General features: G+C 36.9%; 1 protein-coding gene across 1 annotated transcript in view; it reads left to right on the top strand.

Annotated features, from left to right (window-relative positions):
- Nucleotides 1-15,849, top strand: part of LOC107507277 (histone-arginine methyltransferase CARM1) — a 223,924-nt gene that overhangs the window by 191,383 nt on the left and 16,692 nt on the right. Inside the window, exon 12 of the mRNA XM_036239518.1 lies at nucleotides 4,700-4,789. Coding sequence (XP_036095411.1) covers nucleotides 4,700-4,789 — 90 coding nt within the window. The remainder of the gene's footprint in view (nucleotides 1-4,699; nucleotides 4,790-15,849) is intronic.

Here is a 15,849-nt window from a genome sequence, read left to right as displayed (position 1 = left end):
CTATATTTGTCTTCTACGTCCTAATTTTCTCACTTAGCAGTACATCTCAAAGATATTTCCATATCAACCCATTGAGCTCTTTCTTTTCCTTGAGTTATTGTAGTTCTGTATTGTGGTCTTCCTTCATAAAAGGTATTGCTTCCTTCATAGAGGTGAAAGCTTCAATGTGGTTTTAAAAAATTTATAAGAAAATATTTGCTCACATTTTGTATCTCTGCCATGACATCATTTATCTAATGCATGTTTTACACTTGTTAGTAAATTTTACTATTTTTTTACCTTTTTTTCTAGTAATATCTTTTTATTAATGTTTTGTTGTTCATCATCCAATTAAAGGAATGCTTCTGCACAGCAATTTGCAAGAAACTTCTGTAGTGGTGACAGATGTGATCATCTTCATGCTGTTTCTCAACTCACATTCTCTCCTTCTGTGCTGTCACTGAGTGATACTGCTTCCTGCAAATATGGCTCCTCTGTGAGTCTTTAGGTAGTTCCATATGTTCCAGCTCCAAGAGGATTTCTGCCCCAAGAGCAATACTCATCTCAATTCCTGCACAAGATGATATAAACTGGAAATATGCTTTTGCATTTCAGAAAATGCTCTTCGCCTCAAAGTAGTTCATTTCTACAAGCATTTTCTGAGATGTGCTGCCCTTGGCCTCTCTTGCCCCTCTGTACTTCTGTACTGTTTACAGCCAACCTCAAGTGTTTTTGCAGCCCTTGCACAGAAGTTAGAGACAACAGATTATATCTTTCTCCTGATTTTACAGAAAATGAAGTCTGCTATCTGTAGCATCTTTCTATTCTCCTAGTTTTTGAATGGCTTCAAGAAGGAAAAGTGGAAAATGCTGACTTATGCCTTGTTCATCCTGGAAGTTACCACTTTCTTCTAAAATCCCTATAAACCATCTGCTTAATGACCACTTCTGAAAAAAAAAAAAAGTGCTCAGGGGAAAAAAATGCTCAGAACAATAGACAGCATCTACCTGGAGTTTCAAACTTTGCCTTTTCCACTTCGTGTAAACCAATATAACATTCTTTTGCTTTCAGATTTTACATTCTAAGGTACTTCAGAGTGCAATTAGGTGAATAAGTTTAAATCACCTTTTTTTCTTCCATGACTTTTTTCTAATGTCTTGGGTTGCATGCTTATCAATCATATTCTTCTACCCTTCTCTCCTTTGTTCCCCTAATAGGTAAGAAGAAAGAAAACCATTTGTGTCACACATCTGCTTCATGACACCTGGGCTCCTACAGCCCTCCAGGCCACTATTATTGCAGCATTGTTGTATTGCTGTTATTTGCCTACTTGTGAGCTTCCCATAAGAGGGTCTGAGTCTTATTCTGCAGAGTATCCCTCCTTAATACAATTTATAGACTCCACAATGTTGTGGAATGACTACCTGAATGAAGGAGTCATAAGCTGGTTACCCCTCCCTTATTAAGAATTTAGCCTGGCATAAATGAAAGAAGATGCTAAAACGTCATGGGCTTACGGTACTTTTCAGGAGGAAGTGATGGAGGGAGGAAAAAAGTTCTTTACCTCACTCGGATAGTAAATGGGGCCAGGTTTTGGAGTCTGATGTATCCTGGTTCTGTGCAGTCTCTTTTATGTACTGGTTAGTACTTGAGTGATCTTGGTCAAGTTAAAACCTCTCTGTAGCACCCCAGTTTCCTGAGCTTATCATCTACAAAGTAGAATTTATAATAATTGTCTCACTAGGCTTTTGTAAATATTAAAGGAAAGAAAATAGTATAGTAATTAACACATAGTAGGTCCACAGTAAATTTTAGTTCCATTTCTCTTTCCTTTTTCTCTTTCTTACTCTCATTGTATCTCATAGGATTATTTTTTTGTTTTAAAATTATTGTTTTCCTTGGTATTTTCTACAAATCCCTCAGCACTCCTTGAATGTCGATGTTTTCCCACTATGTTTTCAGCAAGATGCTACCTCTTTGTTCTGTCTGGGTAGGATCTCCTCCCTTATTGTCCAATAATCTTTTAAACTCTGACCTCTTGGGAGAACTCCCTATGCAACCACACAGGTGTGACAATGGATGCCCTTTTCTTCTCTGCCAGGATCATTTATGATTGTACTGTTAGCATTTTATTTTTGACAGCCTCCCATCATTCTTTACCTGTCATTCATTTTATTGCTTTGGACAATAAAATAGAATTTATCTTTTTTGTGAACTTTATGAAATTTATATCCCTAAAGTTCACAGAAGTGGTCTGTAAACTTTCTTGATCATGTGCACCTATGATAAAAACACTTTATATACATTCTTTCCAAGTATACTAATATTTTTCTTTTAATTATGTGTACATACTACAGTAATAATAATAGAAAGTATAAAACTAAGCTCTCTATATAGGTATAGATATATATGTATATAGATTATATATTATATAAACACACATACACACATGCATAGACATGTCTCTGTGTATATACACATGTAGAAACTTATATAATGAGTATATGAAACTCATATAAGAAAATCATATAATGAGACATATAAAAATAGAAATAAAAAAGATGAATAGAAAAAATAAATATAGGCTGATTGTTGGATCTAGCTCAGCCACTTATCCTGTGCCAAAATGTTTTAAAACATAAATTGTAATTTTTGGATCTCTTTGAAGGACTACTATATCCAGGTTGGCCAGGAGATTTGGTTTTAAAGAGTTTGATAAGTTTTAGGGTTTATGGAACTAGAAAAAATGCTGATCAAAGAATTAAAGCTTTTGAAACCTTCAAGTGCCACTCCTATGGTAATCATTAAAGTGCTCTACCTTGGACTTCGCTGAAGATGAAACCTCTCACTAGCTATCTATTTGGAATCAGAAGAAATTATTGTGTACTCTTAGGCACAGTGAAGTAATAGTATGTGCTGGTGCAGCTGTAAGTGACTTTCTTTGTTCTACGATACTACCAAAATTCGTCTAGCTCTGCCTCATGTTCCCATCACACGGTTGTTACTTACTTTGTACCACATTATTCAAGATACAATCAGAATCTTACCTTTGTAAAACCCAAGAAGCTAGATGAATATATTGGATATCTTAATTCTTAACTGGTGATTAGAATCCAGTCTCTATCTAATGAATTTACTAATGTTCAACATGTATTTGGTAAACAACTGTATTAGTTTCCTAGGGCTATTGTAACAAATTACCACAAAACAGGTGGCTTAAAACAACAGAAATTAATCACGGTTCTGGAGTCCAGAGTTCTAAAATCAAGGTGTCAGCAGGGCCACGTTCCCTTTGAAGGATCCCAGGAAGAAGCTTCCTGTGTCTTTCAGCTTCCGATGGTGCCTGGCAACCCTTGGTGTTCCCTGCAGCTCCATCCCTCTAGTCTCTGCCTCTGTCTTCACTTGGCCGCCTTCCCCACGTGTGTCTCTATGTGTCTTCTCCTCTTTTTGTAGGGACACTAGTCATTGGATTTGGGGCCCACCCTAATCTTATAAGACCTCATTTAAACTTCATTACATTGCAAAAACCCTATTTCCAAATAAGACCCTCTTCACAGGTAGTAAGGGTTAGAACTTGAACATATATTTTTGGCAGGATACAATTCAATCCACTATAGCAACTAACTGAAAAAAAATTTAAAAATTTTTGTGCCTTAGTATATTGTCCCACATTCTCTCTGTGGCACAGTCAAACCCCTTTGAAGAATACTGGTCTATAGTCCATGCCTGCTGAAGTTTTCATTCTTTCCTTTATTAATCAGTAAATCTACAGGTGACTTGGGCCATTTTTCCCCATGTTTCTTGCCACTTCCATTTCCCCACCTCATTCTTCTTTGATGGTCAACCCTAAGCCTATCTTGCTATTATACCTTCTGCTTTCTCTAAGATGAAATTATCATGAATTACCTCATTCTTCAGAAAGACATGTCTAGCATACACTGTTCCCAAGTTTCTAATTCTTCTTGACTATTACAGAAGAAATATTGGTATTCAAAGCCATGATTTTGTGTTCAAATATTGAACTAAGGTACCTCCCCACTTATGTCACCTGCTCCTCATCCATAAGATTTAAAATGATTAAGTCTGGCATGATACACATTGCTCAAAAACTGGTTCAAAAGAATTAGTAATTATTTAGGGTCCTATAGTTGTAGTCTTGCGAGATTATCCATTATTGATTATTATTGCACATAACTGTTGGGGTTTGCAGTTGACCTTCTGGGTATCTGGGCACTAGCATGACAGTGTTCCTGAGTGCTTTCTTTTCCTAAACTTTTAGGTGAGGACACATTCTCCCTTGAATAGTGAATCACTATCAAATCAATGAACCTAGGCAATCCTTTCATAATTAAGATTGTTTTGATATATTCATGGTGACCTATAAAGTATCTCTGTTACTTAAAGCCATTTCATTGATGTTGGTAAAGTTTTTATTGGTCAAAAAAAAAAAATCACTTTGACTAACCAAAAGTGCCTTACCTTTATAATTTTTAGATGAAAAAATTATGGTTATCAAACTCTTCTAACAAATATACAAGCCATTTCATTGCCTCATACTAAGATTAATAGCATCCAAATAAACTCTCTTCAAAGTATATAACAAATATGTACTCTTAAAACCTTCATGAGGTAGGTATGTGTTGAATATGCCCTAAAACGTATGTGAATAGCTAACCAGCCTTGTGAGATATGTTTTTGCTTTTATTCTTTTTCCATACAGTCAGAGCTATGACATTCAGATCACAGCACTGGTAAACCAGACAGGCTTCAGATCTGGGAATATCCTCGATTTAAAGAATCCTTTCTTTAGGTAAGAAATGTTCTCGTTCATTTCACACCTGTGTACATAAAATCTCAATTCACTGTATGACCAGGTAAAGAGGTTCAGAATAATTTCATCTTTCCTAAGAGTAGGAAAAGTATCAACTCTTCCTCTCTAGAGAGACTTGGATTGTGATATGAAATTGAATATTTTTTGTTGTATTAAACAAAGTTCAATATATAACAATCTGGCCGTGAAGCAAAGAGCCCTGGAGAGTCTACAAAGTGAATTCTGGTTCAACTGAGCTTTAATGAGCTGTGTGTCCTTAGGCAAAGTCACTTTTCTTCTGGCATTTGGTTTTCTCATCTGCAAAATGTGGAGTTTAAGGATGACTTCCTTTGACCTTCATTCACTAAAGGATGATTTTATATAGCAGTTATTCCAGCATGTACATCTAAAACATGAGTCCATTTAAAGTATATTTTTGAGACATTTTTGAGATCATGTAAGTCAGGACATACCTCTCTTTAGAAGCTATGTAGATTTTGTTTTGCCAATAATAACTTGCCACAGTGAGATGGATACAAAAAATGTTTCTGGAAAAACTCTCCACCTTTACACCTATTCAGTATAAGCTAATTAAAAATCCACACATGAACTCAACCACACAAATAAAACCACTGGACACTGTCACTCTTTACTTCCTCATATTGTGATGTCTCTCACCAGGCTTTTACTCAAAGCATTATGTCTCTGTAGCACTGAAAAGCTTAAAAAGAAGAGGAAACTCAGGAAACCAAACCAAGAATTCTTTGGCAAAGATGGGAAAATGAAATTTTGACTTTAAAGTGACAGGGATGGGAGCAGACAAAGCTTCAATTGTATATGTTGTGTACCAGTTGTCACATATGATATGAATCTTCAAAATCTATTGCTAGTTAAGTATGGGGATTTCATCTTTAATTCCGGGGAAAAGAAGGAGTCCTCACTCACCATCCCTTCTTTACACAATCCTGCCATATAAAGCAAAAGACACAAGTTTTGGCCTTGGAGAGAACTGCAGAATGACTACTCAGTACTGTTTAACCTGCCTAGCCTTCAGTTTTCTCATCCGTAAAATGGGATAACAGCATCCTCACTGGGAGGTTGCAAGGATTTTCCTACCATGTTCCAGTAGTTAACACTGTCACGTAATTAGTAGTTAACAGTTCACGTAATTAGTGCTCAATAAATCTAGTTTCCTTTCTTCCTCTTTTTTCTTCCTATCTCTGATCTCTAACTCTCTCAATAATGTAAATAGATAATGATTTATAGTTCATTCCAAACAGAATCATTTAGATTTTGTAAACAGAAGTGAAAACTCACCTTTTGAATGCAAGAACCATGTACACTAGTAACACTTGTGTCCCATTTCCATGTCATCTTACAAAAACAAGGTTTTTACCAAAAAATCGCCTAGACTTAGTCTTGGCCAGCCCTTGCTTTGTATAAAGGCAGAAACACAATGGCCATAAAGGCAAAGTAAGAGCTTGTCAAAGGTCTAGTAATGGCCCTGTCAAAACAGATAGACTGTTGAGAGAAGGGGAGATGCCTTTCTTCTTTTTCTCTCAGCAGCAAGTCTGACTGACATATTTAATTAAGCAGATGAGGGTACTTAAAAATGTGACTCCCCTGAAAAAGATTAACAGTAGTATCTACTTGACTTCAAGACTTACTTTAAAGCTATAGTAATGCAGGAAAGGATGAAAGGATGACATGTAGATGAATGAAATAGAGGTCACAACAGACCAAACATGTATGTCAATTGATTTTCAACAAAATTGAAAAGGCAATTCAATAGAGAAGTGATAGTCTTTTAAAATTGGTGTTGAAGTGATTGGATATCAGTATGCAATGAACTTTCATCCGTATTTCACCCCGTCTAAAAATAACTAGAAAGAGTTTATAGATTGAAATGTAAAATCTAAAAATATAAAACTTTTAGGAAGAAAACATAGAAAAAATTTTTTGTAAACTTAGGTTAGACAAATATTTCTTAAATATAACACCAGAAACACAATTCATGAAGAGAGATAAATGATAAACTGTATTTTTATCAAAATAAAAACTTAGGATTTTTGAAAGACACATTAAGAGAATGAAAATCTAAGTCAAAAGTTGAGTGAGAATATTCGGAAATCACATTTAGAAATCTGAAAAAAAAAAAAAAAAAAAAACTAGTATCCAGAACATGAAAAGGATTAGTGATATATTTTCAAAAAAGCCTAATAATACAAAAACAATCTTAAAAAATAAAGAAGATTTGACCTCTTTATCAAAAAGATATAATACCAAATACATGAGAAAATAGATGTTCAACATCATTAGTCATTAGAGAAACACAAGTTAAAACCATATTGACATACCACTATATACCCAAAGAATAGCTAAAATTAAAAATTCCAAAAACTTATAGCAAGTGCTGGTAAAGATGTGGAGTTGCTGGAACTCTTATTCATTGCTGATAGAAATACAAAATAGTACAGCCACTTCGGAAAACATTTGAACAGTTCCAGCAATCTCACTCTTAGGTATTTATGCAAGTAAAATAAAAACTCTATCGGAATGTTTGTTGCAACTTTATTTGTAATTACAGAAAAAATCTAGAAACAACTAGAATGACTTTGAACTGGAGAATGAATAAACAAACTGGGGTCCATCCATAAAATGGAATAATTTTCAGTAATAAAAAGGAATGAAGTACTGATACATGTAGTAATATAGACTAGTCTCACGTACATTATGCTAAATGAAAGAAGGCAAGCTCAAAAGGCTACAGATTATATAATTCCATTTATTTGACATTCTGGAAAAGGTAGCATAGATATAGAAAACAGATCAGACCTGGAGTTGGGGGAAGGGTTAAGTATAAAGGAGAATGGGAACATTTTTCAGGACAGTGGAACTTTTCTATATCTTGATTATCATGGTAGCAGTATATGGCTGTATGCATTTGTCAAATCTAGCAGAAGTATACACTGAAAAGGTGAATTTTACTGTGTGTAAAAACTTTTTCAATAATGTAAAAACTTACCCGTCCAAAAAAGAACCACATAAAGAAATAGCAGAACCAACAGTGTTATACTAGGCAGTGGAGAGGCCAGGGTTAGGACATGGGTGTTATTTACACGAAGTGGTCTGGACGGCCTCTCCAAAGAGAGGTCAGTTGAGTGGAGACTTAAATGTCTGGAAGCAGATGTGTAAGCAGAACCTTCTGGGAAAGAACAGAGAGGGCAAAGTGAGCCTATTGAATAGCAAAAAGAGAGAGAAATAAGTCAATGCTTAGCCTTTGCTATAAACCTATAAAAAGAAAAAGTTTTTTCAGTGAACAAAAATCTAGATCATCATTTCAGATCTGAATTTAAGCTGTGCATAATCAAACTTACTAAATATAGTGGATAAATATAGATCTAAGGGGGCCCATAAAAACTCCAGGGAAGTGTGCCAGAGTAGGAAGAAGGAAGGGGGAGGGTCTGGAGAGGGAAGTAGAGGATATGAGAACAAAACTGGCTTGCCTATAGCTTTGGATCTTGGTAGAACTTAATTACTTATGGCATCATAGAATCACCTTCTCTGTTTTAGGTTTGCTTAGAAGATAGTCACAAGTCAATCAATAAGTAAAATGAAGGCCTGAGAAGTCCCTCGACATCCAAGTCCATATTTCATGTTCCAAACATGCATTCTAAATTGTATAAGGATGTTTAGGTTTATTTAAATTCTTTTTTTCTTCTAACTCTAAAATGTGCATCCTAATTTTGTTGACTATTTCTTGGTGCTACTTAGGCTGGCTTTTTACAGCTTTATGCATGTAGTTGAAGAACATTTAAAAAATTTTTAGTTTCTCTTATTTTGATTATTATTTTAGTAAAGCCATCAACATTGCTTCAATTTCCGAAGTATTTAAAAAAGAAAGTTAACAGAACCCTACCTCATGTTTATATGTATGCATATGTGTGACATGACATAAGAGCATGTTAGGAGTGATCTATTCGTAATTTTAATCTGACTGTTTTTGCAAATATTTTCAACAAATCAATAGCTAGTTCCTAGCTCAGCAGTGTGTTAAAGAATTTTTGCCATATTCATGTAATGCAATAATACGATGTTAGGAATGTTCTTCATTGGCAATATTTGATGATTTTGTACATAGTTACAAAAATAAAGATGAAATCTTTGTCAGTTCTCTTAGGTTTACAATAAAAATGTACAATGTGAGATACCAGTGGGGCTCTCCTTTCCTTTACGATATTTGTTACATGTCACATGTCAAATGGTGTTGAAAGATGATCTTTCCAAAGAGCAAGTTTTCCCCTGGCCTAAAAATCCTTATAAAAATGGATGTCACATCAGCACGACAGTCTAATGAAGCCCAACAGGCAACCCGCTCACTCTGTCAGGGGGACTGGAATAAACAGCAACTACGTATTCTCATCAGTCAGTCAGTCACCCGCAGCTTTCAGCTTTCCACTCCGGTGCTTTCGCTCATTCTGACCACTCAGTTTGAAATAGTCTTCCCTTTTTATCTATTTCAACAATCTTACTCACATCAGTGCAGGCTTCGTTCCAGTACACCCTCACCAGCATGCCTTGATGACCACCTGCCACACTCACCAAAAATACCCTTCCTCACTTTTGATGTATCTCCTGTCCCTCCCCTTATCTAATCCTTTCTTGCAGCATTTTCTCACTTCACACCCTAAATAAACATGTATCTGTCTCTTCTATTGACAATTCATTGTGGGTTGGATCTGAATCCAATTAATTTTTAAAAAAATTTCCCACAGTAGCTAAGAGTATCTAAAGGATCAAAGGTACTCAATAAGTGTACATTACATAAACTTTTTTCCTGAAGTTAAGAGTAATTGGAATTATGGTATCAGGCCTGACAATGTTTTAACTGACTTTCAAGCATGATAGGTGAAACTCTATAAACTCTGGATTGCAGGAACACAATATAGCTGTCACCACCCACACCCAAGGTAGACATTCATAATTAATCCCCACACTCTTTCCTGCTGAACCCTGACTTGGCCTCAAAGCCCTTCTAAGCCCAATGCTCTAGGAAACCATTACCAGTCTATAGCAGTGTGCACAAAAGCTGAAACCCACGACTTTTAAGGAGTCAAAAAATTGATATTTCTCAATCTTTGAGCAATCCCAAAGATCTGTAATATTTATGAATTTGTAATTTGCTCCATGACTTTATGGTGGTGGATGGATCAGGAAAAGAGCATGGTCAAGCTCCAGAAACAATTTTGAACAATCCCCCCTTCTTGGGGGAAAGGAATTAGGGTGGGCTTCTTCAACTAGCTCCTCCAAGTCTTCCCCAAACTCACACAGTTAACATCATTTTTAAATCCAAGGCCAGGAGAGAAATCAAAATGGAATTTTTTTTCATCATATGTCAAATTCTGGGGACAGAGTGAAGGAGTGACAGACGTAGGCCTCTCAGATTGTCCCTTGGGCATTACCCTTTAGCCCACCACAGTGTGGTGCTGGGTAAAGGAGAGACCTGGATTTTGACCTCTAAATAGGGGAGACCCCAGCCTCTTAACAAAGTCTTTTTAATTTTTTATTGATTATCCATTTTAAACAAACAAGGAATAAGAACAGATCCTGATCTAACCAGCAAAGAAGAAATAAATGAAGCACAAATCTGATATAAACTATAAGGTGGGTGTAGGGGAGTGTCTTTTTGCCAATAACTCAGAGGCTGCACCTCTGTGTAATCAATAACTCCTGATATATTCCTTAAAAATTGTTTTTTATCCTTCTAACTTTATTTTTTGAAATTGAACTACATTCTTACTAAGCATTACTAAAAAATGATATAATGTAGGGTAGAATTTATTTTATTGGAGGAATTTAATAACATTCCAATCCTGTAATCTATAGAATTATTAAGAATCAAAGAAGATTGCTTATTAAGTATAAATCAACTGTATTTCTTGGGGAAATCACATTACCATATTTTTAAATTCGAAAGTGACCTCAACGCAAGTCCCTCAAGAATATCAAGAGTAGATTCTGAATCTAGAGAGACCTTTGAAATCTCAGTCTTTCATGAACCCATCCTGCTGTAATTCAGGTAAGGCCAGCACCCCGTAGAGTAGCCGAAAGTTAGTCAGGAGCTGATGTCAGGGGCTACTCTGAGGTAGCCTCTGTCTCGGGATGTGCATCCAGAACAGCAGAGACTTTGGAGTTGCACTGGATGAGGAACTTCAGGACATACACCACAAAGTCACTGTAGAGGTTAAAATTTGCCTTTGACTGCCAGTAACAGAAGACCTTGACTGAGAAAGAAATTTTTTATATCAGGTAATGAGAAGTCCAGAGGTAGAGTGGACTCCAAGACTGATGACCAGTGGCTCAGTGATTTCTTCAAAGAGAAGAGTTCTTCTTTCCTTTTGCTCTGCCATCCTCCCTTATAACCCAGCCCCCAGCATGGGCACAAGGCCATTCTGAAAGTCACAGGCATCTCATCCAGGCACATAGATGTCCAGAGTCATAAAAAGAGGCTAACACTACTGTCTCCTCCTTATATAGCATGATGGTGGTAGTTAACACTTCTATAACACTCTATCCCAAGCACTGTTCTAACTGCTTTACAAATGCAGTAAGTCCTCATTTAACATTGTCGATAGGTTCTTGGAACTGCAGTGAAATGACATATGAGGAAACTAGTTTTACCATAGGCTAATATAAGCAAGAGTTAAGTTCCTGTGGCATCTCATCAATGTTAAAACAAAACATGAAACAAAAGGCTGTTATTTGAAGACCTGTTGTATGAACTAATTTTGATCCTTACAACAACTCTATTAGGTATGTATTATTAACCCCATTTAACAGATGAAGAAATTGTGGCAGAAAGGTTAAGTAAATTTTTTAATGACACACAGCCAACAAGTGATGGAGCCAGAACTATAAATCAGGCAGATCACTCCAGAGTCTGTGCCCTTAACAACAAATCTGTCTCTACTGCAAAGATGTCTTTCCAAAAGCAACCCAAAGACTTGCCTCCATGGTTCAATGGCCAGAACTGAGTCACATATCCACCTCCAAATCAGTCACTGACAAGAGAGATGCCATTAGCACAAAGAGGCTTAACTAAACAAGATTTATCACTGAGCCGAAGGCAGACTCATCTTTGCCAAAAAATAAAAAGTAGAGTTCTATTCCCAAAGAAGATAAATGGACATAAGGCAAGAAACCAGCAATGCCTGCTTTGAGGGGCTGCCTAAAAGCCGTCCAGCTTTACTACGAGTTCCATTTCCTCTGCCTTCATAAAGTAAGATAGCATGTTATACCATAGTCATCCATGCATGAATTTCTACCACCTCCTTGCTTGCAAGCACTCTGAATATAAGAACAAATATCACAAATCTGCATGTTCCCCACAGGGCCTGGCATAGGGCCTTGCACACAGAAAGTGTTCAAGTAGTGTTTGTTCATTATAATTGAATTTTCATTCTCAAGTCTACATAATTGGAGAGGTCAACAGTTGGCCATGCTCAAGGCAGGCAGATAAATGTATTTTCACATTGATCTAGCAATCAAATGAAGACTTGCCATGCAAAATTGCATGAAATCACACATTAACATAGGTCAGTGCAAAAGCCTAAACTTATTAAGTTGTTAGTCTCTTGCACTCAGCACCCTTGGAGGTAACATTAATGTCACATTTTTATATGACTTGACATTTCCACTATATTTAAAGAAAGACATCAGAGAGCCATAAGACAACAGTCTACATAATTTATACCACCTTTTAAAAAAGAACATTCAGACAACAAGGCCTAGATGGATAAGTCAATTTCACCTTTTGTGGACCTATTGCTCTAACCCATAGTGGACAGTTGACCCCCAAGAGATTATAACTTATCAGGATTGGGAGTGGCAAAGAGGGCCTCATGGAGTTGCCCACTAAAATTACCATGATACTATCAGACCCTAACAGGGACTGGCATTGCCTTGCCTTACCCCAAGAAGCAGCAGGATGCATGCCTGACACTGATCCTACCCTTGCCTTGCCTTGGCTTCTGCTGGTGCAGAGTGTACCGGTAGAACTCAGACCATTCCCACCTGGTTGCTACAGTAATCAAAGAGGCAGGAGTAGAAAGGGGAGGCCAGGCTGAGCCTGGGGCTTGATGGGTGTATGAGAACTCATCCAGGGAGGCAATGGAAGGTAGAACCACCTGTGAGCCCAGACTTCAAGCCCATGATATTTGTTCTCCATGGACCCATCATATTTCACTTACAAAACACAAATTCAAAGACAAAAGTACTCAAGATTTCAAGCTGGTGACCACAGAGCATTAAACCCCAAACAGGTCTAAGCCCAGGACCCTATGTGACTGCACTTATCACAAGCTCTGGCCATAGAGGTGAGGTATAGTACTGTGTTTAAATCACATATCCATCTGTGGAGAAGATAGACACTATTTTAGATGTGCTATTATATACAAGCTTATTGAATTAATGAGCTTACTTAATGGTATGGGGAAGAAACTGGACAACGAAGAGGATAAATTGTTCACTGTACAAGTGTGGATCCCATGTTCAATTCAGTGGCTCCTCCCTTAAATGTATGCCATGGCAACTTTGGACTTTATCCTGTAGACAGGTAATGAGGTGCCATTTCACATTTTTTTTTGATTAGAGGAGTGACACAATCAATGGATCTTTTTGGTAGCAATGTGGAAGAAGAATTCAAGGAAGTACTGACTTTAGACAGGAAATCAACTAAATTCTATATCAGCTATTACTGAAAGTGACATTATAATATAGTTGTTAAGAGTATGGGCTCTTTAGTTAGAGATACCTGAGTACAAATCCTTGTTCTGTCAATTAACTAGATAATATAGACTTGGACCAGTCAAATGTTTTCTCTAAGCTTCAGTTTCCTTATCTGCTAAATAATAATAATAACAACAACAACAATAACAACAACAATAGGATTCTTGTGAGGGTTGAATGAAATGATAGCTATGAGGCACTTAACACAGTGCCTGCTTCATTAAGTGTAGCTTTTGTGATTATATTATCATTGGAAAAGGATTCAGTTTCTCCACTCAGCTCCATGTTAATATCCTTTTTAAAACTCCTGTGCTTCCAATTATGAGAGTAAGGGACACGTGCCTGACCACGCCCATCTACCAGTCTCTCTTCCCTCTGCAGCCCATAATTCCTTGGGGCAGAAGGGGTAACTTTTTCTTCTCTTGCGTTGTAGTCTTATTCTCTACCTTTAGGTAGCAGCCTCAAGATCTGACTGTATAATATTGAGCAGCATGTTATCTACAGAAGGGATTCTTGGCTGGGTCACTCATATAGAAAAGGAATTTAGAAAAATTCGCTTTCTGTTCTTAGCCTAATTTTAAATATATTATTTTGCTAAAGAAGTCACCTTTTTCATTTACTCATTCCTTCACCTCCTCTTGCCCCAAGGCAAAAAGCCTATGTAAAGGATAAGGAAGAAACTAAAATACGTTAACATTTGCAGTATATTATTTCCATTTAAAACAGAATATATCATTGTTATAACCATGTAATAAGTGGAGCAATTTATGGAAATCATGCTTATCTGAAACTTACCAAGATGCATGTAGTTGGGGGAACATAATAAAAACAGGTATACCTCAGAAGCACCAGAGGCTGCTGGCACTGTTTCCCAGGAATTAGGAAATGCCTAGACATTAAAGTGAAAGAGTGTATTCATCAAAACAAAAACTCTAGGCCATATACTTTTGAAAATGGAGGGGTTAACACCATGTTTTAGAGTTTTAGACTCAGGCACACTAGGTTTGCATGTGTGTAGATGTAAGTGTTTGCCTTCCAGTATTTCTAGTTTTCTTATCTTTCTAGGAGGATCAAATTTCCTAGATTCCTTGAAGTGACTTGCTTTGGCCTATGCAATGTGAGCAGATTTGATGCATGTCGCCTTTATGTGGAAGCATTTAAGAGGTGGTGTGAGATTTTCCATGGCTGCACTTCCTCCTTCCTCAGTAATTACAGAAGTCTTGTTGAGATGATGTGTTATTACATGGTAAAGCCATGTTCAGCCCAAATCTCCAAATCAATCTATGAGTCTCTGAATATCTCAGAACTTTCATGTCAACCCATGTTATACATGTAACAACAAAAAATCTTTGTTGTTCTTAACCTCTGAGCTTTGGTAGTATTTCTGATTGCAGAATTATTAAGCCTATCCTAACCAATACATCATCATTCTAGACACTGAGGTTATGTAAGTAAACAATATAGACAAAATTCTCCTTTTTATATTACAGCAGGAGAGATACATGCAATAAACATCTATAAGCAAATAAATATACAAAATATTAGAATATGCAAAGTCCTGAGAAGAACATAATACTGGAAAATGGAATTTTCCTGGCAGTTGCTACTTAGGCATCAGTGTTCGGAAAAAAAGTCACTGAAGTGCTGAGTGTTGAGCTGATGAGAAGGAGCCACCAAAGTTTTGGGGGAAAATTTTGGCAGACAATAGCAATTTAAAGGTTAGAAGCAGGGGGGTGATTTTATGGTTGGATTTATCCTGTGTACTGGTTCACTCTGGTTGTTTTGATAAGCAGACTGTATGTGGACAAGAATGGAAACAGAAAAATCCTCATATAATGAAACAAATGACAGATGGATGTTAGGGGTAGGCTTTGGTATTGAAGATTCTGAGAAGTAGCCAGATTCAAGGTCTGTTTTGGAGACAGTAGTAACAAAATTTGCTGATAGATTGGCTGTCAGTAGGAGAGGGAAAGAATCGAGGTCAACTCCTAGGTTTTCAGCCTGAGTGACTTGGTGCTATTTATTAATTCAAAGAAGTCATGGGGAAGAGCAAGTATGGGAGGGAACATCAAGAGTTCTGTCGTTAACATGCTGGGTTTGAGAGACTACTTGACGTCAAAGTGGAGCTGTCGAGTAGGCTGGCAGATGTGTGCATCTGGAATCTGGAGAGAGGGGTTAGAGAGTCGCAGAGCATGTAGATGGTAATTAAAGCACAGGCCTGGATGAGGACCCTTAGAAGATAGTGTAGAAATGGGAAGAGAGCCAAGAGCAGA

Source organism: Rousettus aegyptiacus, unplaced genomic scaffold (genome assembly GCF_014176215.1).
Source record: "Rousettus aegyptiacus isolate mRouAeg1 unplaced genomic scaffold, mRouAeg1.p scaffold_m13_p_3, whole genome shotgun sequence".
Lineage (NCBI taxonomy): Eukaryota > Metazoa > Chordata > Mammalia > Chiroptera > Pteropodidae > Rousettus > Rousettus aegyptiacus.
The sequence above is the reverse complement of the archived record's forward strand: the minus strand, read 5'-3'. Positions and strand labels throughout refer to the sequence as shown.